The sequence below is a fragment of the Mobula hypostoma genome, chromosome 9 (genome assembly GCF_963921235.1).
Source record: "Mobula hypostoma chromosome 9, sMobHyp1.1, whole genome shotgun sequence".
Taxonomy (NCBI): Eukaryota; Metazoa; Chordata; class Chondrichthyes; order Myliobatiformes; family Myliobatidae; genus Mobula; species Mobula hypostoma.
The window spans coordinates 101,526,779-101,553,653 of record NC_086105.1 but is presented as its reverse complement, the minus strand read 5'-3'; the positions used below and the strand labels follow the sequence as shown (position 1 = coordinate 101,553,653).

General features: G+C 41.7%; 1 protein-coding gene across 1 annotated transcript in view; it reads right to left on the bottom strand.

Moving 5' to 3' along the window:
* gsg1l (gsg1-like) overlaps nucleotides 1-26,875 on the bottom strand; it is a 258,730-nt gene that overhangs the window by 136,699 nt on the left and 95,156 nt on the right. Inside the window, exon 2 of the mRNA XM_063057386.1 lies at nucleotides 16,812-16,859. Coding sequence (XP_062913456.1) covers nucleotides 16,812-16,859 — 48 coding nt within the window. The remainder of the gene's footprint in view (nucleotides 1-16,811; nucleotides 16,860-26,875) is intronic.

Sequence of the window (26,875 nt, the reverse complement as noted above, 5' to 3'; positions counted from 1 at the left end):
ACCTACTCCTCAGGTTACCTTAAACCTGTGTCCTCTTGTGGCAACCATTTCAGCTCTGGGAAAAAGCTTCTGACTATCCACACATCCTACATCTTCCTCTTCTCACATTGTCCTACGTCCTGCCCTGCAATTTGATGATATGCTTTCGACTCAGTGACGTTTCCAAATGTTTCATTATACAAGGCAACTGATTGGCCAGATCTCCCAGGCTCACCAAGATATCCACTACACCCACTTCCTCCCATTATCACTCTGCTGCTTGGGAGAACCTGGCTCTTAGCAAACCTCACACTGGATGACTGTCCCGCATCTCCTTCAAGCAGAAAGATTCCATTCTGATTACCAACGCAAGGACCATAAACTCTGGCGTTGCTGCTCACCAAGGCAAATAAAAGAGGTGGAGCTAGGAACAAAATATCCTTTATTGAAGGTCGTCAACTCTCAACTTCCAACTGCATCGAGTACAACAATGCTGCATGTTTTACCATGTGATACATTATTTTCTTACAGGTATATGGACACTCATATTCAGCTATATTTCTTAAGATTGCACCTTAACTGTTGTGCCTCATGCTGCATTGAGACAAATAAGCACAGCTTTGATTACTGCCATTATGGAGGGAGAGAAACTTCAAAGGTTGGTAGGAAAAGAAATATCACTTGAAAACACAAATGTCTCAGAGACATGATTAAATGAGTGCAAATCATCTAAAATGTGCTAACCATGACAACAAAAATCATGCAACTACATTAATCTTTTGTCTGTTATTGTGGAAATCATGTGTGCATTCAAGCATTATATTCCTGGCATCCTCAAAGATCTGCCTAATCTTACGCAGTGCGCAACTGGGCATGTGGTTGTCAGATGATGGATGGATGGGTAGGGCAGGAAGGGAGAAGTGAGAGGAGTTTCTTGTGTGTGCTGGCTTTCCTAAGGTGTTATTGCTTCAGATGGAGCCCATGACATTTTGCATGCAGTCACATTTAAAACCTGAAATGTTCGTAACACCAAGTCTCAGGGTTTGTTAAAGTCCATGCAATGAAACAGCAAGTTGTTGTAATGTAACTGAAAGTTTCTAATTGACATGATGATCCCATTGGCATGGTGAATTATCACTTTGGAGATGCTGAAATGGGTGGAAATGGGTTCCAGTGATGCACGTACTCCTAGCAGAGAGAACATCGTGTCACAAACAGCCCCAATTGAAAGTCACAGCATGGAAATAGACCTCTTCATCCAAATAACCCACTAGATCAAGATTCTAAAATAGTCACATTTGATCCATATCCCTCCAAATCTTTCGTATCCATGTTCCTGTCTGATCATTAAGTTATGTTCACGTATCTGCCTCAACTATTTCTCCTTTGGTTGGAAAAATTATCCTTCAGGTACCTGTCAAATCTCTCCCCTTTCACAAATGTAAGACCTCTAGAGATGGTGACTAGCTTAGTTTGGAGACAGCAATAAAATGGTTCTAGAGGGGAGTTAAGGATCATGTTGCAGTACAGGGACACGGGGAAGTTGGGGAATTGGAGGACGGGCCAGAGTCTAAGTCTAAGGCTCGGCTTCGCATTCATAGGCCAGCAGCTTGGGCATCCGGTGTCAGGTCAGCAGACTGGTGAAGGCATTCAGTGTCCCATTATCGGCAAGACTGGAGATTGAGGCCTAGTTTCCTGTCATCGGCAAGGCTGGCATTTGAGGCCCAGAGTTCAGGTCCTCATCCAGGTTCCTCATTTGTCGATACAGAAGATTTAAGCCCATAAGTGGATCAGAAGGCCAGCTGGCCGGAGCCCCAAGCCTGTGAATCTCTGTGAGTCCTCTGCAGAAGTCGGGGCCTAGTGTTTCTGAATCCATGAGTCATCTGGAGGCTTTGAGGCTGAAAACAGTCTGTCCTGGGGTTAGAGAACAGTGTAGGATGGGAGTGAAGGAGGAACAGGATTGTTGTTGCTTTGTTGCTTGGTATGTTCTGTTTTGTGTTCTGTGATAATCTGCTGAGCATCGTGGGCATGCTATAATGACGCTGGAATGTGTGATGACACGTGTGGGCTGTCCCCATTTGGTTGCTAACGTACAGTAAATAACACATTTCACTGTGTTTCAGTGTAAATTAATCTGAATCTGAATGTAAGTCTGATCAGCAAGCACCTATCTATATGAATCACGTTTTAATCTCCACCAACTTCCCCCTGACCTACCACTCACCTACACACTCCAGGTAATTTACAGTGACCAATTTTTACATCAACTGGTCTGTCTTTGGAGTGTCAGAGCAAACTTATTCTGATATGCTTAATACAGTCTACTACGTCGTTTAACTCCTTTACCTTTACCATTAAAAACAATTCCAATAGTAGTCAATATTACGTATTAATAGCAATACGCATCAGATCTCTGCACCGCATAACCGTCACCGTGAAATTTGCTGTGCTCGGTGTCCGTGGCATCTCTTGGCTAGTTGAGACAAGCTCAGTTAAGCATATGTCTTTGCCTAGACAGCACAGAATTTTACAGTGTACACTTGCAGCCTAACAAATACTCTCTGCAGCCTTGTTAGTGCTCTACTGAGAGCAGTAACAGCAATGATCTCAGGTGGCTTCTGATCACTCTGCACACGTACAGTTCTTCCATGCATTTTAATAGTGAAACATCCCCAACCCCGAGTGAGAAATTCCTCCTCAATTTATGCATGACACATCACTGTCTGCATTCTGTCAAATAACTTCCTTGCAAGATCATTGCTCCAAAATGTTTTCCTGAGGTGAATCTGCCTGTGATGTAGCACCTTTTTATTAACAAAGTATTACAACACAGTCTCTGTTGTGTCTGTTTCCTGGATCTTTCTGACTGCTTGCTCAAGAGAATCCAAGCAGCACCATTTCATCTGCTTTGATCAGTTGTCTGACTGCTCACGTGTCTCAGACAGATGGGTCAGGAACTTCCTCAGATAGCTATCAGACTCCAGATGCTTTGCACTTCTGCAACTATACTGCAAGTTCTCTGCTGCAGTGAAACGACTTGACTCATACTTCTCTCTCCCAGCGAAAATACTTCATACTTTATCGTCGCCAAATAACTGGTACTAGAACGTACAATCATCACAGCAATATTTGATTCTGTGCTTCACACTCCCTGAATTACAAATATTAAATATTAAAAATAGTTAAAATTAGTAAATATTAAACATTTAAATTATAAATCATAATTAGAAAATAGAAAAGGGAAAGTAAGGTAGTGCAAAAAAACAGCGAGGCAGGTCCGGATATTTGGAGGTACAGCCCAGATCCGGGTCAGGATCCGTTCAGCAGTCTTATCACAGTTGGAAAGAAGCTGTTCCCAAATCTGGCCATACGAGTCTTCAAGCTCCTGAAACCTTCTCCTGGAGGGAAGAGGGATGAAAAGTGTGTTGGCTGGGTGGCTCATGTCCTTGATTATCCTGGCAGCACTGCTCCGACAGTGTGCGGTGTAAAGTGAGTCCACAGACGGAAGATTGGTTTGTGTGATGTGCTGCGCCATGTTCACGATCTCCTGCAGCTTCTTTCGGTCTTGGACAGGACAACTTTCATACCAGGTTGTGATGCACCCTAGAAGAATGCTTTCTACGGTGCATCTATAAAAATGAGTGAGGGTTTTAGAGGACAGGCCAAATTTCTTTAGTTTTCTCAGGAAGTAAAGGCGCTGGTGGGCCTTCTTGGCAGTGAACTCTGCTTGGTTGGACACAGTATGCTTCATGGATTTTGCAGATCTGCACAAAACAGAACCTTATGAATGATGGTTCTTAGTGTATGACATGTGCCTAAATGATGTACATGAAAAAGGAACTTGTATGAGATATTTTTTTAGAGCAGCATGTGATCGAACCCATTAGGAAAAATTATATTCTGGATTAAATGTTGTGCAATCAACAAGATTTGATTGGGAAACTTAAGGTAAAGGAACCCATAGGAGTCCAGTGATCATAATCTGATAGAATTTACCCTGCAGTTTGAGAGGGAGAAGCTAAAATCAGATGTATCAGTATTATACTTGAGTAAAGGTAACTAAAGTTGCACGAGAGAGGAGTTGGTCAAGTTTGATTACAAGTGGACACTAGCAGGGATGGTGGTGGAGCAGCAATGGCAGTAGTTTCTGGAATGTAAATCAGAACATGCAGGATCACTTCATCCCAAAGAAGAAGTAGCATTCTAAAGGAAGGATGAGGAAGCCATTGCTGACAAGGGAAGTCAAAGACAACATAAAAGCAAAAAGAGGGTACTGTAAAATTAGTGGGAAGCTGGGGGTATTGGGAAACTTTTAAAAACCAACAGAAACAACTAAAAAAGAAATAAAGAGAGGAAAGATGAATTATGAAGGTAAGCTAGCCAATAATGTAAAAGGGGATATGAAGGTATTTAGATATATGAACAGTAAAAGTGAAGTAAGGGTGGACATTGGACTGATGGACAATGGCACTGGAAAAGTAGAAATGGGGAGCAAAGAAATGGCAGACAGACTAAATAAGAAATTTGCATCAGTTTTCACTATGGAAGACACCAGTAACATGCAAGACATCGAGAGAATCAGAGGACAGAAGTGACTGCAGTCACTATTACTAAGGAGAAGATGCTGGTCGACTCCCTGAGTTAACCTTCAGGGAATCCTGCACAAGGACTCGCAAGTAGGCACCTCTAATTTATGAAATTTTTTCCACATTTACAAAATAGTCTATGCCTTCTACCAAAGTGCATGAACATACATTTTCCTACACTATATTCCATCTGCTATTTCTTTGACTATTTTCCTAATCTGTTCAGATCCTTCTGCAGACTCCATGCTTCATCAACATTGCCTGTCCCTCCACCTATCTTTGTATCATCTGTAAACGTGGCCACAAAGTCATCATTCCATGTTCCAGATCATTGACAAACTGTATAACATGAAAAGAAATGGTCCCAGTACCAACTTCCGCAGAACACCATTAGTCTCTGGCAGTCAGCCAGAATACGCCTCCTTTATTCCCATTCTTGGCCTTCTGCCAGTCAATCTATCTTCTATCCCTGCTCGTATCTGTCCTGTAATACAATGGGCTTTTATCTGGTTAAGCAGTCTCATGTGCAGCACTTTGTCAAAGGCCTTCCAAAAATACAAGTAAATACCATCCACCGACTATCCTATGTCTATCCTGCCGGTTAGTTTCTCAAAGAATTCCAATAGATTTGTCAGGAAAAATTTATACTTAAGAAAACCATGCTGACTTAGGCCATGCACCTCCAAGTACCCCAAAACCTCGTCCTTGATAATGGACTCTAACATCTTTCCAGCCTCTAAAGTCACGCCAATTGTCCTACAATTTTCTATCTTCTGCCTCCCTCCTTTCTTATAGAGTGGAGTGCCATTGGAAATGTTCCAGTCCTCTGTAACCATTCAAGAATCTAGTGTATCTTGAAAGTTCATTACAAATGCCTCCACAATCTCTTCAGCAACCTCTTTCATAACCCTGGGGTGTAGTCCATCTGGTCCGGTTGACTTATCGACCTTCAGACCTTGCAGCTTCCCAAGCACCTTCTCCTTAATAATAACAAGTATACTCACTTCTGTCACCTGATGCTCTCAAATTTCTGACATAGTGCTAGTGTCTACCACAGTGAAGTCTGATGCAAAATACTTAAGTTCATCCGCCATTTCTTGTTTCCCCATTATTATCTCTCCAGCATCATTTTATAGCGGTTCAATATTCACTCTAACCTTTCTTTTACTCTTTATACATCTGAAATTACTTTAGGTATCCTTATTTATATTATTGATTAGCCTACCTTCATATTTCATCTTTTCTCTCCTCATGGCCTTTTGAGTTGCCTTCTGTTGGTTTTTAAAAGCTTCCCAATCTTCTAACTTCCCACTATTTTTTGCTATATTATATGCTCTCTCTTTTGTTTTAATGCTGTCTTTAGCTTCCCTTGTCAGCCAGAGTTCCTCCCTTTAGAGTACTTCATATTTTGGATGTATCTATCCTGCGCTTTCCACATTGCCCCTATAAACTCCAGCCATTGCTGTTCTGCCGTCATTCCTGCTGGTGTCCCCTTCCAACCAAGTTTGGCCAGTTCCTCTCTTATGGCTCTGTAATTCCCTTTTGAGGCCTCTCCATTGGTCAGGTCAACCATGGATGTCACATCCCAGCTGTCTATGCAAGTCAGGACAGCACGATATGAAGAGTAAGCTGTTGCACAAGCAGCAGGCTCCCCCTCTCCATGCAGCCGATGAATCCAAAGGAACGGCAGAGACCGATACAGTTTGGCAGGAGTTGCCAGTCAGCATTGAACTCAATGTAGGGCTTCTCATCATTAAGGTCGACATTGGAGGACAGGTGACTTCCAAGATACGAAAAGTGGTCCACGTTTTCCAGGGTTGTTTCACCAAGTTGAATTGATGGTTCTATCTGATTTGTCTCAGTTGGTGACGGTTGGTAGATGATCTGAGTCTTCTTGGAATTGATGGTAAGTCAAAGTTTCGTGTATGCACGGTTGAAGGCAGTCGGAATCTATTGTAGGTGGTTTTCTGAGAGAGCTGCAACACTGCTGTCATCTGCACATTGGAACTCGATGGGGGATCTCGTGGATGTCTTGTTTTTGGAAACCAATGGGAAACCAATGCCAAGGACAGGAAACTCTGGCAAGCCATCAACCGAGAAGGAACAGCAACTTTCGAAGCCAACAGATGTGCAGAATAAGAAGAAAAGAGAAGAAAATGGAAAGAGAGGCAGCAACAACCAAAGCCCGATCTGCCATCTGGAACTACCTGTCCTGAATGCAGAAGAACTTTCAAAGCCAAGATTGGACTCATAAGCCACTTGAGAGCCCATAAATAGATCAATGGAACGAAGACCATTATCCTCAACCTCGAGGGATAGCCACGACGACAACAATGTAGGGCTACCTTAGGGACTCCAGCTCTGGATTTTTCTTTCAGAGTTTACTCCTGAAGCCTTCCCCATGTGTGGGTATGGCTGCAACGTAGCGGAGGCTTGAGGTTTCCTTCCCCTAGATGAGTTACCAACTACAGCTCATGAGCCCCATGTGCCCAATATGACTGGTTTTAAGGCACCAGTAACCTGCCTTTGCACCTTCTTCTGTCAGTAGAAATGGTTCCGCTAGGCTTAGTGGCTAAGCCACACGTGATGGCCAGGAGCTGGACTTGGTAGTCAGAGGTTATTTGACTCACATGCCCTTGAGAGTATTTAATAGTTAGTGGGAGCTTAGCCCCACAACATCCTATCTGCCAATCTCTAACTGTGCTACAAGATCATCTACCTTATTCCATATACTGTGTGCATTCAAATATAACACCTTCAGTCCTGTATTCATCATCCTTTCTGATTTTGCCCCCATGTTACACTTCATCTCATTCCACAGACTGCAATAATGCCCTGTCATCCCCACAGTCTCACTATACAATGCACCCACATGTATACCAATTACCATCCTCAGCCCTATCACTCCAGTTCCCATCCCTCTGCCAAATTAGTTTAAACCCTCATAGAATATAGAACATTACAGCACAGTACAAGCCCTTCAGCCCATGATGTTGCGCTTTCAACCGATCGATCGAACTCTCCCTCCTACATAGCCCTCTATTTTTCTATCATCCATAAATATCCCTAATGTATCTGATTTTACCACTGGCAGGATGTTCCAAGCACCCACCACTCTATGCATAAAATACCTACCTCTGACATTTGATTGAATTTTTTGAGGATGTAACTCAACAGATTAATGAAGGTAGAGCAGTAGATGTAGTGTGTATGGATTTCAGCAAGGCATTTGATAAGGTACCTCATACAAGGCTTATTGAGAAATTAATGAGGCATGGGATCCAAGGGGACATTGCTTTGTGGATCCAGAACTGGCTTGCCCACAGAAGACAAAGAGTGGTTGTAGACGGGTCATATTCTGCATGGAGGGAGGTTGGTGACCAGTGGCGTTCCTCAGGGATCTGTTCTAGGATCCCTACTCTTCGTGATTTTTTATAAATGACCTGGATAAGGAAGTGGAGGGATGGGTTAGTAAATTTGCTGATGACACAAAGGTTGGGGGTTTTGTGGATAGTGTGGAGGGCTGTCAGAGGTTACAGCGGGACATTGATAGGATGCAAAACTGGGCTGAGAAGTGGCAGATGAGTTCAACCCAGATAAGTGTGAGGTGGTTCATTTTGGCAGAATATAGCATTAATGGTAAGACTCTTGACAGTGTGGAGGATCAGAGGGATCTTAGGATCCAAGTCCATAGGACACTCAAAGCTGCTACGCAGGTTGGCATATGGTGCACTGGCCTTCATCAATCGTGGGATTGAGTTTAGGAGCAGAGAGTTAATGTTGCAGCTATAAAGGACCCTGGTCAGACCCCACTTGGAGTACTCTGTTCAGTCTGGTCGCCTCACTACAGGAAGAATGTGGAAACCCTAGAAAGGGTGCAGAGGGGATTTACAAGGAAGTTGCCTGGATTGGGGAGCATGCCTTATGAGAATAGGTTGAGTGAACTCGGCCTTTTCTCCTTGGAGCGACGGAGAATGAGAACTGACCTGATAGAGGTGTATAAGATGATGAGAGGCATTGATCATGTGGATAGTCAGAGGCTTTTTCCCAGGGCTGGAATGGCTAACACAAGAGGGCACAGTTTTAAGGTGAATGGAAGTAGGTACAGAGGAGATGTCAGGGGTAAATTTTTTACACAGAGAACGTTGAGTGCATGGAATAGGCTGCTGGCGATGGTGGTGGAGGCGGATACGATAGGGTCTTTTAAGAGACTCCTGGATAGGTACATGGAGCTTAGAGGGCTATGGGTAACCTTAGGTAATTTCTAAGGTAAGGATATGTTCGGCACAGCTTTGTGAGCCAAAGGGTCTGTATTGTCCCTGTGGGTTTTCTATGTTTCTATTTCTCCTTATAATTTCCTCTCGTCACCTTAAAATAATGCCCCCATGTACTAGGGGCGTTGTATTGTTTGCCCCATATCTAAAGAATGATGTGCTGACTCTGAAGATGGTGCTGAAGAGGTTTATGAGAATGATCCCAGGGATGAAAGGGTTAATGCATGAGCAGCATTTGATGGCTTTGATCCTGTACTCGCTGGAGTTTAGCAGGGTGAGGGGGGGAACTCACTGAAACCTACTAAATATTGAAAGGCCTACTGTAGATAGAGTGGGTGCGGAGAGGATGTTTGCAATAGTGGCGGAATCTAGGACCAAAGGGCTCAGCCTCGGAATAAAAGGATGTCCCTTAAAATAGAAATAGAGAGAACTATTTTAGCCAGAAGGTGGTGAAGCTGCCTCAGATGGCTGCTGAGGCCAGATCACTGGGTATATTTAAAGGAGAGGTTAATATGTTCTTGAGTAGCAAAGCTGTCAAAGGTTACGAGGTGAAGGCAAGATAATGGGGTTGAGAGGGAAAAATAAATCAGCCTTGATTCAATTATGCAGCAGAATAGATGGGCCAAATGGCCTAATTCTTATGTATTGATAGCAACACAAGTTTAAAGGGGCATTAATAATCAGCAGGTATTAGCAATGGTGGTTTGCACAGGACTGTGCTCTCATGAGGTGAAGGTCCAGTAGTGTGAAACAAAAATCTATTCACCAACAATCCTGTATTTTAATTTCCCTCTGCAATGTACCAATTACCATAGCATCTGCTTGGCCACAATACAAAAATAAATGTCAACTCAAAATATATATTGCAAATGAAATCAACGTGTACTGCATTACAAAGAATGGCAAGTAATCATGTGGCCGCATTCACTTGGGGTCCAATTTCAGTGTGAGTTTGACTGTACTAATGATCTTACATAGTGTTACCCCAGTGGATTTTAGCTCTCTGCCAAACCTAAGGATTCATCCAGTATTTCACTGAATACCCCAGTGCTACCTGTTGTAGTCTACCCAGTACCCTTGTGTAACCCTGACCTCCACAGAGCTAACAACTTTGTTGCTCCTGTCTCCTGACCTGGCTGCTCATAAACTTCCTTTGCATTCTCTTGTTGCTCTTTAGAGAGTCCCAACAACTGTGATCACTGTACATGTGAAAAGTTCTCCTATACTTGTACTGTTAAAACTTCCCTGGCCCAAAGCTCTTGATTGTTTTGTGTATAAGACACCCACATCTTTCAGGCGATCAGTGGATCCTCCTGCAAGATGTTGATCTGAGATCCTTTTCTGAGATGTGTCCAGTACCCCACTTTGTGCAGGTTCTATCATGAAGCCTGTCTCTGAGTTATGGTCAGTGACAAAGCCTCAGCTAGTGGCTATGAATGTTAAAGCAAGTGACAGTCGGCCTTCATCTTCACTGTTGTCTATCTGTTCAGTAGCTGCCTGGACAGGCTGCAGTACTTAGCACTCTGAAAGAAGAAATGCAGGGTTGCCTGAAGTAAAATGATGAAATAAATACTGCATACTTAATCCATTGATAAATTGTCAGAAGAGGTTGTGTGATGAAGGAAGAACTTATCAGATATTTTATGATCTTCTGTTGCTTCATTTTAACAAAATTGACTTAATTAGAGACAGACAGTAGTTGATTTTCTGACTGAATGTTGACCAATGGTGTACTGTAGGGACTGGTGCTGGGACCTTTGTTATTTGTCATTTATATTACTGACTTGGATGAGGATGACTATGGTCAGATAAATAAATTTGCTAGCAACATGAAAATCGGTAGGGTTGTAGATAGGGAGGATGGTTGTATACGGATTCAATGGGGCATAGATCAGCTGGAAAGCTGGGCAGATTGGTAAAAAATGGAATTTAATTTTGATGGAGCTTCCCCTCCCCCGGCTTTTTATTTCGGCATCTTTCCCCCTCCTTCTCAGTCCTGACGAAGGGTCTCGGCCTAAAACACTGATGATCTATTAACTTCCATAGATGCCGCCTGGCCTGCCCAGTTCCTCAACTATTTTCCGTGTGTTGCTCTGGATTTCCAGCATTTGCAGCCTTTCTCATGTTTTGGAATTTAATCCAGAGAAGTATGAAGTAATGCCTTTTCAGTCACCTAATACTAGCTGGACAAATACAGTGAATGGCAGGCATCTTCAAAGACTTGATGTACAGAGGACATTCAGGAGCAAGTTCACAGGACCCTAAAAAATAACAAAGGAGGTGGATAGGGTCATGAAGAAGGCTTGTCTTTATAGTTCATAGGCCAGAGGATTGAGTCTATGAGTCTGGGAATCATGTTGGAGCTGTACAAGACATTGGTAAGGCTACCCTTGGAATGTTGTGTGCAGTTCTGGTCAACAACCATTGAAAGGGTGTGCTAGTATGAGAGAGAGTGCAGGAGAGATTCATCAGATTGCTAGCTGGAAAGGAGAGCTTTAGTTATAAAAGGAGATTGGATCAGCTGTAATTGTTCTTAATACAATGCAAGTGTCACAACCACAGATTTGGCAGTACTTCAAATTTTCCGATTGTGCTCGTGAATATGCGACTGTCAGCTAATCATTGTGACAGTATTTAACCCCATTCTTTTCGTCATAGTGCTTGTCAAGACTTGGGCAAAGCACAGCTATGTTTCGCTGCCTGCTTGCACTCAGCCTTGCCTGAGAAATTGGACTGTCAAGTCAACTGACTCTGAAGACTAGTGGTATTCGTTTTATGCAACATACATCAAAGTTGCTGGTGAACGCAGCAGGCCAAGCAGCATCTATAGGAAGAGGCGCAGTCGACGTTTCAGGCCGAGACCCTTCGTCAGGACTAACTGAAGGAAGAGTGAATAAGGGATTTGAAAGCTGGAGGGGGAGGGGGAGATGCAAAATGATAGGAGAAGACAGGAGGGGGAGGGATAGAGCCGAGAGCTGGACAGGTGATAGGCAAAAGGGGATACGAGAGGATCATGGGACAGGAGGTCGGGAAGAAAGACGGGGGGGGGGTGACCCAGAGGGTGGGCAAGAGGTATATTCAGAGGGACAGAGGGAGAAAAAGGAGAGTGAGAGAAAGAATGTGTGCATAAAAATGAGTAACAGATGGGGTACGAGGGGGAGGTGGGGCCTTAGCGGAAGTTAGAGAAGTCGATGTTCATGCCATCAGGTTGGAGGCTACCCAGACGGAATATAAGGTGTTGTTCCTCCAACCTGAGTGTGGCTTCATCTTTACAGTAGAGGAGGCCGTGGATAGACATGTCAGAATGGGAATGGGATGTGGAATTAAAATGTGTGGCCACTGGGAGATCCTGCTTTCTCTGGCGGACAGAGCGTAGATGTTCAGCAAAGCGGTCTCCCAGTCTGCGTCGGGTCTCACCAATATATAAAAGGCCACATCGGGAGCACCGGATGCAGTATATCACCCCAGTCGACTCACAGGTGAAGTGATGCCTCATCTGGAAGGACTGTTTGGGGCCCTGAATGTTGGTAAGGGAGGAAGTGTAAGGGCATGTGTAGCACTTGTTCCGCTTACACGGATAAGTGCCAGGAGGGAGATCAGTGGGGAGGGATGGGGGGGACGAATGGACAAGGGAGTTGTGTAGGAAGCCATCCCTGCGGAATGCAGAGAGAGGGGGGGAGGGAAAGATGTGCTTAGTTTTATATTTAGTTATTCCTTTCAGCCACAATGTTGGCTTCATTTTCCATATGAGAGCTTTAGTTATCGGCCCTGTTTGGCCTAGTGTTTATTGTTTTCTTTTCCCATTAACTCTGTTTGCATTAAAGTCTGTGAACTATTGACCCGCTTCAGTGTCACTCTCTCTGCACTTGGGCCATATTTGAACTTAGTGACAGCAAGAGGTTGAGGTGTGACCCTATTACAGGTTTATAAAATTATGAGGGGCATCAATAGGGCAGAAAGGCACAGTCATTTTCCAAAGATAAGAGGCATAAAAGCTCAGGGGAATAGATTTAAAATGAGGGAGAAAGTTAAAGGAGATCAGAGGGTCACGTTTTGCACACAGACGGTGGTGGGTATATGGAACAAGCTGCCACAAGAAGTGATAGAGGCAGTTACAAACACGGGTTTAATGAAAACATTTGGACAGGTTAGGAAAGGAAGAGAGGGATATGGGGAAAAGGCAGGAAAATGGGATGTGTAAATAGGTATTTTGATCAGCATGAAGGGCCGATTTCTGTACTGTGCAACTCCATGACTCTATGACATTTATTGTCTCCTTCATGCAGGCGAGGTCACACAGCCCATCCTGACACTCCAGTCTCTTCCAGTTACATATCACCTTATGCAAGAGAGAAGCATCTGTCATGTTGAAGAGTTGGCAGTGTCTCAGATGAGTGTGTAAGGCTTGCAATAATTCTGAGCATGTAATGGTGAATTGAAGCTCTGAACATTAGGTATTAGAGCTGATTTACAAAGTACCAGGACTCTGTGATGGAGGGGTTGGATTGTGTACCACACTGGGCAGTAACTTTAGCTAATCTTTCAGTTACACTGATGTCAATGAATTTCCTGTGACAATGCTTGAGGCCAGATTTCTGACATTGACCCCTGAAGAGCTTGTCTGGTGTAACTGCTTATTTCTGTGAATTGATCATATCTCTACAACTTTCCATCTCATCTATCAATACCTTCAGTGCAACATCAGACCATCGACTGTTTCCAAATATCGTTATGAATCTTGTTGCGAGGGAAGCAGATAAACTTTAAACACTGGAGGTTGGTTTGGCTTGTTCCAAGTAATTGATATTCTGTCTGATTCAAAAGCAATAGCTCCAGGTTATTCCTGTTTAATTACATGCACCCATTTTTCTGGGTTATAATTTTATAGTTCTCTCTGTTATTTTGTTTGAATAGGGGCTCATTTGGGGTACAACTAGACTAACCACACTATGGTCTATGGTCAGGAACCATGTTGTCCTGACTTTAAAATACTTGAGAGCTGTCTGCTGTGACCTGCTCAGGGTTCAGACCTAAGTTATTGAACTTAAAGGTAAAGCAGTTTTTATCCAATTAGAAGGAAAAGGTGATGAGTTTAACCAAGCCAATTATAGACCACATGAAATACAATGCAGATTCCTGGGGAACATCTGTAGTCACATCATTCCAATTAGTGCATGTGCATCTTATCTTGTCTGTCACTGGTCAGTCAATACATTTCCCAAACCAAATTGAATGTTAGCCTACTCTGCACGTTTTCAATTTTGCTATCCAATGGATATTTAAACAGGCTAACCTGGCAAATCACTCCTAGATCACTCCTAGGGTCAACACACTGCTGTAAAATCAATATCATGTCTAACTTGAAGGTCAATAAACTTTACTACTGAAAATGCTGAACATTTACTAAGCATATTATCTGCACATAATGCAGAACTTTCATTTGCAACTCAGTTGACTTCTAGCTCACATTTTTCCTTCTGACCTCATACTGCGAGTGAAAATTTCAATTCATCACCACTGACCCACTTATGAAAGTAACAGTCTATCTTAGAATGATGTCTTTTGAACAATTAGTTGATAAATATTCTCTTGCATACTCACACTTTTTACAATACCTTCAAGTTAGACATTTCTTACAAAAATATTTAAGTAATTTTCCTTACATATTGGATGCCGAACTGTTAGATACTATTACGAGTATGAACACTTTGATGAAGGGTTCCATTGGAAGAATTTATAATTTACTATTACAATGGGATAAGTATCCTTTATTTAAGATTAAACAAGATTGGGAAAAGGAACTTAATTTGACATTTATGACGGAGGACAGGACGCAGATTCTGAAGTTGGTTAACTCTTCTTCGATCTGTGCTAGTCATTCACTGATTCAATTTAAAATTGTACCTCATTACTATTTGACAAAGGAGAGATTGTCTAAAATGTTTCCTAAAGTTGATAGTTATTGCGATAGATATAAAACTGAGACAGCTACACTGACACACATTTTGGTCTGGTTCTATACTGGAACAGTTTTTTCGAGAATTTCTAAAGCACTTAAAATTAACTTACAACCTAACAAATTAACTGTGCCTTTTGGAATAATTCCTCAAAATATCCGCGGTATCTCTTTGCCTGACCAACATGTTATTGCATTTGTTACATTGATAGCTAGGAGGGCCATTTTGTTGAAGTGGAAGGATACGTCAGCTCCTATTTTGTCACAATGGTCTCTAAAGTGATGCTATGTCTTAGTTTGGAGAAAATTAGAAGTCGAACCTTTGAAACTATGTTTGATTTTGAGAAAAGATGGATTTCATTTGCTCGTTACTATCATTTGAGTTAATTGATAGATTTCCTCCACGATCTAATTGTAAATTTTTGGTACATTTTTTTTCTTGTTGGCGGTTTGATGTTTATCTTTAGAAGCTTTTTGTATGACGCATGGCTCCGGGGTTGAACACCTAATGGGTTTTTCTCCTCGCTTTTCTTCGCTTTAGTAGGGTTTTTTCCTCTTTTTTTGTCACCAAGATTTTTTTCAATCTTTAAAACAATATTTTTTTTTCTCTTGAGATTGTAAGTGTTGCCTACTTCGATGTACTCTTGTTAATTTTGGATAATAATAATAAAAAGATTTGAAAAGAAAGAAAGTAACAGGCCCTTATGTAATCACTTCAGACAGGAATATCTCCACTGAACCAGAGGAAGAATAACTTCCACCCAGTTGTCCGTTGCCTTATGATATATAATGGCAAAAGAACTGAATTCACTATGATAAAGAGTCTGGTTAAAATCTATTAGCATTTCCATTTGTTTGCATCAGAATTGCTTTACCAGGAAATTTAAAAAACACTGAAGATGCAAATGAAACCACCACATTGTGGGAAGGCAGTTACATTTACAGAGCAGGTACCACCAGACAGGTTTCAGATGCTTCAAGGCTGGGATCACTCCGTTTGTGTCCTAATCTGTGACTACTCTGGACATACCATAGTTATACATAAACTTACTCCTGCCTTGTCAATAAAATCAGAACATCCCAAGGTCATCTAGGTTCCTACGAAAAAGTCATTGCCCAGATGTCTAAGACCCACCGTCAACCTTTTGTAATATTATCATGTAATTTATTGGATATCCCTTTCTCTGTGAACTTATGAGTTCAAACAAAGACTTTATTATATATTATTTACAGGTGCAGCTCTACGGACTTCTGTCAAACTTTTCAAAACTTGATGCTGGATAGAATAATGTACAGGAAGTCCCCACGGTTGTTCCAATCTCTCATAAAGTGGCTCACGTTTGGGTTTCTTTTGAGCAGTCTAGGATCTCCTACATTCAGCTTGATTCTGGTGGATTCTGCTGAGTTTAGGCAGGGACATCTCTGAAGACTGACTGATGGTCTGATTAAAATCATGCATAAGATTAATATTAAAGTCACGGGCAGAATGTACAAACTCCGCAAAAAGTGACAGCTGACAACAGGATTGAACTTGACTCACTGGAGCTGCATAAAAACAGCACTAGGTATTGTACCACCGTGATGCCTCTAAGACAATGCACATTTCTGTCAGTCAAATGCTGAATCAATCGACTGCTCTTGCACAGATCAATATATTTTCTTGGATCTAGAATAAAACTTTGTTCAAACACAAAACACACTCAACTAAACTTTCTCACAACTCAAAACACCAAAAAAGCAGAAAATATAATTAAGTCGCATATGTTGCATTTTATTCAATAATATTAGCACAGTAATTTCACAGTCTTGGTACTAAATCCTTGTCACTGACAATTTGAAATCTGTTAAATACTCCATGCATTATTCCAGTCAATGCACAGTTAGTTGTAGTACAGTGTTGTTCAAAGGAAGTTTTGAATATATGAATATTTTTGAGATGCTTAAAGTTAATTTTTCATGTCAATTAAAAGATTAGGCAACTTAACATTGAACTCCCAAGTCTCTTTTGTTACTCACTTCTCTCAGACGCAGGAGTCAGATCAATGAAATTCCGGCACTTTTCACCTAAAGTAAAAAACAAAATCTAAAATTATTTCATATCCATTGACTTTAGTAAATTCTAAGACATTTTCACTCAGCATGCTTAAATCGAAAGTGATATAGACTCTTATGATCTTTTCCCAGGAGTGCTTAATCTTCAGAAAACCTACAGTAAAAGAAATGTATAAAAAGTTATAATGTAGATAAAAAGGCTATTTATCCAAACACTCCATGTCAGTATTCACCTTGATGCAGGCAAGTGGCTCCAAAAAGGGGACAAACAACACTTTACTGAGTCCCTTAAACCATATACTTAATCCCAACCCTACATAAAAATCCCTTTTCATTGTTTCTAGCCAGCCTAGATGAAAGGTCTCTGCTTAAAGTTCCATGGGTCATGGGACCTAGTAGCAACCCAAATGGAAGCCTGAAAATCAAGTTTACCAGTGTTACAAGGAATATTTTGCCTTTTCAAGCTTTCTGGTTTCTGAACTGCAACTGCGATCAGAGCTTAATCAAAACAATTGAAAGCCGATGAGAAGCTTCAGATTCCCTCTATTTTTGTACTATAGATCTACCAGTGATTGGAAAGAGCTTTGAGCATACACTCTAAGCACATCTGAACCTGACAGGTGAACATGGCTTTGGAATTAACAAGCACTGGGGCCAAGGGATGGCAGGGTTCGGTACTAGCATGAGGCCTACACTGGGAGATCCTAGCCAGGGGTGGTGAACCTTATCATTTATCTAACTTGTTCAATCTTTCTTCCTGTGGTATTATTCAATAACAAAGCTGCCTATTATTGCCCTCAAGGCCTAGCAGCAGATACCTGCAGCCCAGTCATGGTTGTATGGGTTGATATTTAATGGATTGGTGGGGGAGATGATTACTTACCTGTGAAAGAGAGGACCACTATCATTCTTAGTGGGCTTGGCATGGAGAGATACCAAGGACAATATGCAATGTGAATGCTAAAAAGCAAAATTGCATCCAGCCTAATTGTGTTAACACATTGGGGTGAACTTCATGAGGAACTGTATTCCCTTAGTTTTGATTCAATTTTGTGATAATTTTAGAAGGAATGTTCATCCTACTGCCCAGTGGAAAGCAGATTCCCTTCTTGCCACTCCTGTGAGGAGGGGATGTAGTGTTGCTTCTGAGGATGACGCCCCACAGGAATACACCTACAATTTTTAACTGGCTTAACTTTATTATTCCAGATGTACCTGTTACAGCAACCTAATGGGAATAAACTTTTTTATTAATAATCTAACATTGAGCTGATTATGGTCAGGTACATTGTTCCCTTAAAGCTGCGTGGCTGCATGGCCGCACAGTAGCTAAAATGCTACTGCACACGTAACCTTCGTTGCCACGCAGCTGGAATTTTCCTCATATAATGTGAATATAATTTTGAAAAAATGCTGATATAATTTTGAAGTTTATGTCAATATAATTGTGAATTACCCTGTAACTATTTATGTGTTAAAGAATATAATCCATAAATTTTCAAAATAATACGCATATCACAATCTTTACTTTGAAACATTCACATTGTCGGTGCTTCAAGTTAAAACATTGTTACAAATTGTAACAATATACACAGAACCAAAGTCAGTAGCTCATTGTCAGCCTGCTGAGTGCCAATACTGTCTAGTCAAAACATTTTACTTTTGCCATTGTACCTGTCAGTTGTTATGTCTGTCTGACATCATTCATTTATGTTGTGAGCTGTGGTTTGTGTTTGTTTTATATGAAGATTTCCACATTCTTTGGTAAGTAATCTTTGAAAAAAATCATAATCTAGTAAGATTTTTAATTAAAAATTGTAAGAACAAGGTAAAATTTTGTTTCTATAGAATTGTTTGCATGACTTGTTACTTTATTAAAATTATACATTTTTGACTTACCTTTTAAATTTTTTCTAATAATACTTATTATTTTTAGTTTTCTAAGGATGTCAAAAAGAAAAACAGAAGAGTTGAACCCTTTGAAAAACAAAGCATGTAATATCCTGGCAGGGAGGTTTGCAAAGGCTATTGGGGAGAGTTTAAACTAGAATTACTGGGGGGCGGTGGTGGGAACCGAACTGAAGAGACAGAGGAAGAGGCGGTTGGCTCAGAAATAGAGAAACCTTGGAGACAGTGTGAGAGGGTGGATAGGCAGGTGATAGAGAAGGGAAGCACTCAGACCAATAGTTTGAGATGTGTCTAATTTAATGCAAGAAGCATAATGAACAAAGCGGAGGAGCTTAGAGCGTGGATCAGTATTTGGAGTTATGATGTTGTGGCCATTACAGACACTTGGATGGCTCAGGGATGGTTACTCTGAGTGCCAGGCTTTAGATGTTTTGGAAAGGACAGGGAGGGAGGCAAAAGAGGTGGGGGCGTGGCACTGTCGATCAGAGATAGTGTCATGGCTGCAGAAAAGGAGGAAGTCATGGGGGGATTGTCTACAGAGTCTTTGTGGGTGGAAGTTAGAAACAAGAAGGGGTCAATAACTCTACTGAATGTTTTTTATAGACCACCCAATAGTAACAGGGATATCGAGGAGCAGATAGGGAGACAGATTCTGGAAAGCTGCAATAATAACAGGGTTGTTGTAGAGGGAGATTTTAATTTCCCAAATATTGATTGGCATGTACCTAGAGCAAGGGGTTTAGATGGGGTGGAGTTTGTTAGGTGTGTTCAGGAAGGTTTCTTGACACAATATGTAGATAAGCCTACAAGAGGAGAGGCTGTACTTGATCTGGTATTGGGAAATGAACATGGTCAGGTGTCAGATCTCTCAGTGGGAGAGCATTTTGGAGATAGTGATCAAAATTCTATCTCCTTTACCATAGCTTTGGAGAGGGATAGGAACAGGCAAGTTAGGAAAGCGTTTCATTGGAGTAAGGGGAAATATGACGTGATCAGGCAGGAACTTGGAAGCATAAATTGTAAACAGATGTTCTCAGGGAAATTTACGGAAGAAATGTGGCAAATGTTCAGGGGATATTTGCGTGGGGTTCTGCATAGGTACGTTTCAATGAGGCAGGGAAAGGATGGTAGGGAGCAGGAACTGTGGTGTACAAAGGCTGGTGTAAATCGAGTCAAGAAGAAAAGAACAGCTTACGAAAGGTTCAAAAAACTAGGTAATGATAGAGACCTAGAAGATTTTAAGGCTAGCAGGAGGGAGCTTAAGAAAGAATTTAGGAGAGCCAGAAGGGGCCATGAGAAGGCCTTGGTGGACAGAATTAAGGAAAACCACAAGTCATTCTACAAGTATGTGAAGTGCAAGAGGATAAGACGTGAGAGAATAGGACCAATAAAGTGTGACAGTGGGAAAGTGTGTATGGAACCGGAGGAGATCGCAGAGGTACTAAATGAATACTTTACTACAATATTCACTATGGAAAAGGATCTTGGTGACTGTAGGGATGACTTACAGCGGACTGAAAAGCTTGAGAATGTAGATACTAAGGAAGAGGATGTGCTGGAGCTTTTGGAAAGCATCAAGTTGGATAAGTCACCGGCACCAGATGAGATCTACCCCAGGCTACTGTGGGAGGCGAGGGAGGAGACTGCTGAGCCTCTGGTGATGATCTTTGCATTATCAATGGGGAGAGGTTCTGGAGGATTGCAGGGTTGCAGATGTGATTCCCTTATTGAAGAAAGGGAGTACAGATAGCCCAGGAAATTATAGACCAGTGAGTCTTACTTCAGTTGATGGAGAAGATCCTGAGAGGCATGATTTATGAACATATGGCGAGGCATAAAATTATTAGGAATAGTCAGCATGGCTTTGTCAAAGGCAGGTCGTGCCTTACGAGCCTGATTGAATTTTTTGAGGATGTGACTAAACGCATTGATGAAGGTAGAGCAGTAGATGACGTGTGTATGGATTTCAGCAAGGCATTTGATAAGGTACACCATGCAAGGCTTATTGAGAAAGCAAGGAGGCATGGGATCTAAGGGGACATTGCTTTGTGGATCCAGAACTGGCTTGCCCACAGAAGGCAAAGAGTGGTTGTCGACGGGTCATATTCTGCATGGAGGTTGGTGACCACTGGTGTGCCTCAGGGATCTGTTCTGGGACCCCTACTCTTCGTGATTTTTATAAATGACCTGGATAAGGAAGTGGAGGGATGGGCTAGTAAATCTGCTGATGACACAAAGGTTGGGGGTACTGTGGATAGTGTAGAAGGCTGTCAGAGGTTACAGCGGGACATTGATAGGATGCAAAACTGGGCTGAGAAGTGGCAGATAAGTGTGAGGTGGTTCATTTCGGCTGGTCAAATAGGATGGCAGAATATGGTATTAATGCTAAGACTCTTGGCAGTGTGGAGGATCAGAGGAATCTTGGGGTCTGAGTCCATAGGATACTCAAAGCTGCTATGCAGGTTGTGTCTGTGGTTAAGAAAGCATACGGAGCATTGATCTTCATCAACTCAGATACTGAACTACCATCTTTGCATCAAAAACAGAAAATAAAGAGTGGCAATATTTTTACATATCAAGATACTGTTGATGTTGTATGCACCATTTGTGCGACAGCGAAAATTGAGAATTAGTTCGGCAGTGGAAAAAAAATGGGAAGGATGGAAATTAGATTAAGACATACAGTTACCAATTTACAACATACAACCAGAAGAAATGTGAAAATATGTGCATGTTAACTGAAACTCCAAAAGAGCGTGAAGCAAGAGTGAAGCAAGATGTGCAAAAGAACTCCGATGAGGTCAAAGTGAGAATTGACAACATTATCTTAGCAATTACAATTAATGCTTCTATGCATTCCATGCAAGAAATTCATGCACATATAGCCAAATATATAAATATACTAGTGAGATGGTGCAGCAAGAACTTTGTGTTTGAACTTGCTGAGTGCACCGGCTTTGTGCTTCAGAAGCAGATAATGGAAGAATTGAAGAAGTCTAATTGCAGACGAAAGTACAGGCAACATTGGACAAATACTTCCTACAAAGTCAACTGTTATTATCACTGCAAACTCAACCTCCCACAAATAGACTGCAAACCGACAAAGAAAGCAAATGAAATTTCACTTCCATTCCAATCTCTGGCTGTCTAAATTGGTGGAAAGTTGGACAAAGTAAGTTATGATTTAAAATGCTGCCTCTCTGCTTCCACTATCTGTGCCAAATCACTACGTACTCGAGGTTGTTTAATTTTGAAAACTCACTCAAGTGTAAAATCACAGCTTTAATTCTCTTGACATTTTTAAGAGAATGATTGCTTTGGGCAGCCAGGTGACTGACATAGAATATCCCATCAGATGGAGCCTATCAGTTCATGAAGATGGCTGAGTTAGCTCCATGCAGAAGCCTCTCATTTGTTCAAATCCTCACGTTTCCCCGAACCTTTTCTCTGAAAGGCCTCAGTGGCCTCCCTTATGCAGAAGTGGACTCCAGGTGCTGCTACCTTCAGAAGTCTGAAGTATTTGTGGTAAGGGCCATGGTCACCTTCATGCTCAAAGACCTTACTAAGGTAAGAGGAAAGTTAACTCACTCAACTCTGTTCCAACAGGGTTACTGGGCATCAGGTTAATCTGGCCCATGCATTCCTCTCCGGAATAAACACTCACCTAATGTTTTGTCGAGAAAGCAAGAGAGAAACTGGGTAGTTGTACATTGGAATGGGGGGTAAAGCACAGAGAAGGGATTCAGCTGCAGATAACCCAAGACAGTGCAGAATCAGATAAGGTAGGAGATGAAAAGAAGTAAAGAAGTGAGACAGAAATGAAGCAGAAAGCTCTGGTTCAGTTTTCCGTACGTATCCAGAGAGAGAGAGAGGTGGTGTCAATGCCTGGAAAACAGAACCCATGTCTGGCATTGAAAATGAAGACTTTGGTCTTCCCAAAGTTTAGCTAGAGAAAGTTTTAGCTCATTCATAACTGTACCTCAGGTAAAGAAGCTATAATTTAGACATAGAGGGAAGTGCTGGTAAGGACAGGAATATTGAATTGAAAGAGGAGAGGGAGCAAGACAGACCCACTGGGAATAGCAGACATGAAGAGTGCAGCACCGTATGGAAAGCCCATGCTAGTTTACTCTTAGATGATGCTGATAAGGCTTCAGAGGAAAATGCTGCTGTTAACTATGTTAAAAGCTGCAAAGGAGTTAAGAAGGACAAGGATCACTGTCACCACATTACATAGGATGTCATTAATGACCTCAATCAATGGTCTTTCAGTACTAAGGGAAGGGTTGGATCACTGGAGAATTGTTTCTTAGGGTAGGAAATGGAGGATGGAAAAATGGAGGATGGAAAAGGGGATTGTGAAAATCTAAAGGTCTAGGAGAATGACCTTTATTGGATTGGAGAATGGTGTTGATGAAGAATTTGAAGGAGAGATGAAACACCAGACCAGCAAGGGCCGTTAATAGTTGTTATTAGTTTCGCAGAAGTAGTGCAAGCAATGACTCTCATAGACAAAATGAATTCACACAGAATATGGTGGAGAGACAGGAGTAAGACCATAAGATATAGGAGCAGGATTAGGCCATTTGGCTCATTGTGTCTGCTCTGCCATTTCATCATGGCTGATCCATTTTCCCTCTCAACCCCAATCTCCTGCCTTCCCTGTAACCTTCATGCCCTGACTAATTAAGAATTTATCAACCTATGCCTTAAATATACACAATGATTTAGTCTCCACAGCCTCCTGTGGCAATGAATTCCACAGATTCACTGCTCAGGCTAAAAAAGTTTCTCCTCATCACCCGTTCTAAAAGGATGTCTCTCTATCCTGAGGCTGTGTCCTCTGGTCTTGGAGTCACACCATAGGAAACATCCTCTCCACATCCACTCTGTTGAGGCCTTTCAACTTTCAATAAGTTTCAATGAAGCCACCCCTCATTCTTATGAATTCCAGTGAGTAGAGGTCTAGAGCCATCAAACACTCCTCATATGACAAGCCTTTCAATCCTGGAATCACTTTCACGAACTTCCTTTGAACTCTCTCCAATGTCAGCACATCTTTTTTTATGTAAGTGACCCAAACTGCTCACAATACTCCAAGTGAGGCCTCGCCAATCCTTTACAAAGCCTCAACATTACATACTTGCTTTTAGAATCTAGTCCCCTCAAAATGAATGCTAACATCACATTTACCTTCCTCACCACCAACTCAACCTGCAAATTAACCTTTAGAGAATCCTACACAAGGACTCCCAAGCCACTTTGCGCTTCAGACTTTTAAATTTTCTCTCCATTTAGAAAATAGTCTAGACGGGTAAGCATTTTCTTCCCTCAGGCCATTAGGCTTCTGACCTCCCTGCTACATGGTAGAAGTGTCACTGGTTAATCTGTTCCGTACCTTACTGTATTTAATTTATGCACTTTAGTTTATTACTTATGCATGATTCATCTGTGGATTTTATCCTTACGTTCATAAGTTATTGTGTGTTATATGCACTACAGTGCTTTATACCCTGGTTCGGATATATGGCATGTTAAATGATTATATACTGTACGTTTTATACATGCATATAGTTAAATGACAAAAAGCTTGACTTTTATTTGTTCGACCAAAGTACATGACCGAACGCTTCACGGCATTGTATTCCATCTGCCACTTCTATGCCCATTCTAATTTGCCTAGGTCCCTCTGTAGCAACTGTTTCGTCAAACTACCTATCCCTTCACCTATCATCTGCAACCTTAGCCAGAAAGCCACCAATTCTGTCATCCAAATCATTGACATATAATGTAGAAAGAAGCGGTGCCAATGTAGACCCCTGTGGAACACCACTACTCACTGGCAGCCAGCCAGGAAAGGCTCCCTTTATTCCTGCTCTTTGCCTGCTGCCAATCAGCCAATCTTCATCCATGCTAGTATCTTTTCTGTAATACCGTGGGCTCTTATGTAGGCTGTGGGAGCTTCAAATGTACAAATGGGACTGCACATATCCCACAGTGCAATCAATGCATGCACTCAAATATCCTTCATACGCTGCAAATAGCTTTGGAAGATACTGAAATGTATATGAAAGCATTATAGAAATTTAAAATTTCTTTCTTAAATTTAGACAATGGGTATCCAACTGCAGTTCCCACCTGATCAATAATTGAGGAAACTACTGCACGAGGACAGCTACAAATAATGAGCAGATAATTTAAGAATCTGGAGAAAATATTGTAGAAGGTTAAATTGTGAGCGAAAATGATAATGCTTCAATGAAATAACAGTTTTGGAGCTGTTTTATCAAGGCTATCCATTATATCCTTTACATGGTGACATTTATTCCATCACACAGATGGCATTAATTCTAAAGTTTTCATCAAACCTTTCTGAGTGATATGTTTCTTTTAAACCAGAATGAAGTTTCAATCATGATTAACAAAACTGCAACACTACAAATGCTTAAAAGGATCAGAATGATAAATCTGTTGGCTGAAGTCACACTGAGCAGCACAGTATCATATTATGTAAAAGGAGAAGTGTAAATGCAAGCATATTCATGCATTAAGCCCACCTTTGTTAGTTCCTACATATTCTGCAAATGAACATTTAAGTATACCAGTTAGAGCTGGGGTAGACAACCTGTCCTCTCCGCCTGCTCGACCATTTAACAGGAGCACAGCTGATCTGATAGTTACCTGAATTCCACATTCCTGCCTAGTCCTGCCTATCAAGAATCTGCCTTTCTCTGCCATGAAACTATCTGAGGACTGTGTTCACTATCTTTTGAGGAAGAGAGATCTGCAAGAAAATATCTCAACTGATCACTGGGTGAAGCCACACAGCAGAGCTGTGACCTCTGGTTCTAGGCTCTGCTAGAAGAGGAAACACCTTTGTCTCTCTCTCCTGATACAACTCCTCCAGTTTAACATGTTCCACGAAGTGGCCTCTCACTCCACTAAACTCTAGCAGACGTAAATGTAGCCAGTTCAACATCTCCTCATTAGATATCCTGGATATTAGTCTATTAAGCCTTCCCCAAGTTATTTAGAATACAGTGGCATGTTTGCTGATATTTGGAAATCATTATTGTACCACTGAACTTCAGTTTCACTGATGTCCTACATACACTCAATTCCATTTCAAGTGTAACCGGGTGACCGTCGAACCTTATTTATTATCGTTAAAAGTGTACTTGGGCATCCATCCGAGTAATGCTAGAATATTTGTCTCTGCCTTTAAGTGGAGATGGTGATGTCATTACGCACGCGCGGGATAGCGGAGAGACCATTTTTGTTTTCGACAGAAGAAGCTGGTGGGGCATTGGGATTAAGTTCCTCCAGAGGTACTGGGCGTGGTGAGGAAAGGTGAGTGTTAATTGACGATATCCATGTGAATTCATTTATGCTTGTTGGCAAATCGAGAATATCGGTAATTTGACATGTTTTACATGTGGATGCTTTAGATTTTCACCAGTGAAAGCATCGACACTGGATAGTGTGGCTTGTGCAAAGTTCCTTACCGGTCAAGTAGGTCAGTCTTCCTGTAATTTAACTACCAGGCAATATCTTGTAAAAGTTGTGCCAAAGTGTACCTTTTGTCAGGACTAACTGAAAGAAGAGCTAGTAAGAGATTTGAAAGTGGGAGGGGGAGGGAGAGATCAGAAATGATAGAAGAAGACAGGAGGGGGAAGGGATGGAGCCAAGAGCTAGACAGTTGATTAGCAAAAGGGATATGAGAGGATCTTCTTTCAGTTAGTCCTGACGAGGGGTCTCTGCCCGAAACATCAACTGTGCCTCTTCCTAGAGATGCTGCCTGGCCTGCTGCGTTCACCAGCAACTTTTATGTGCTTGAAATTCCAGCATCTGCAGATGTCCTCGTGTTTGAGAATTCAACTGTCCTTTCCTGCCTATTCAAATGAAGAAAGAGGTAGATAGATTTCTGGATATTAAGGGAATCAAAAGCTCTTGGATTGTTTTATACCTCGATGCAAGAAAGTAGCACATATTCAGCCATATTGAGGGTGTTTAAGGAGGAGATTGATAGGTACCTAATTAGTCAGGGTATCAAGGGATGTGGGGAAAAAGCTGGAAATTGGAACTAGATGGGAGAATAGTTTAGCTCATGGTGGAGTGGC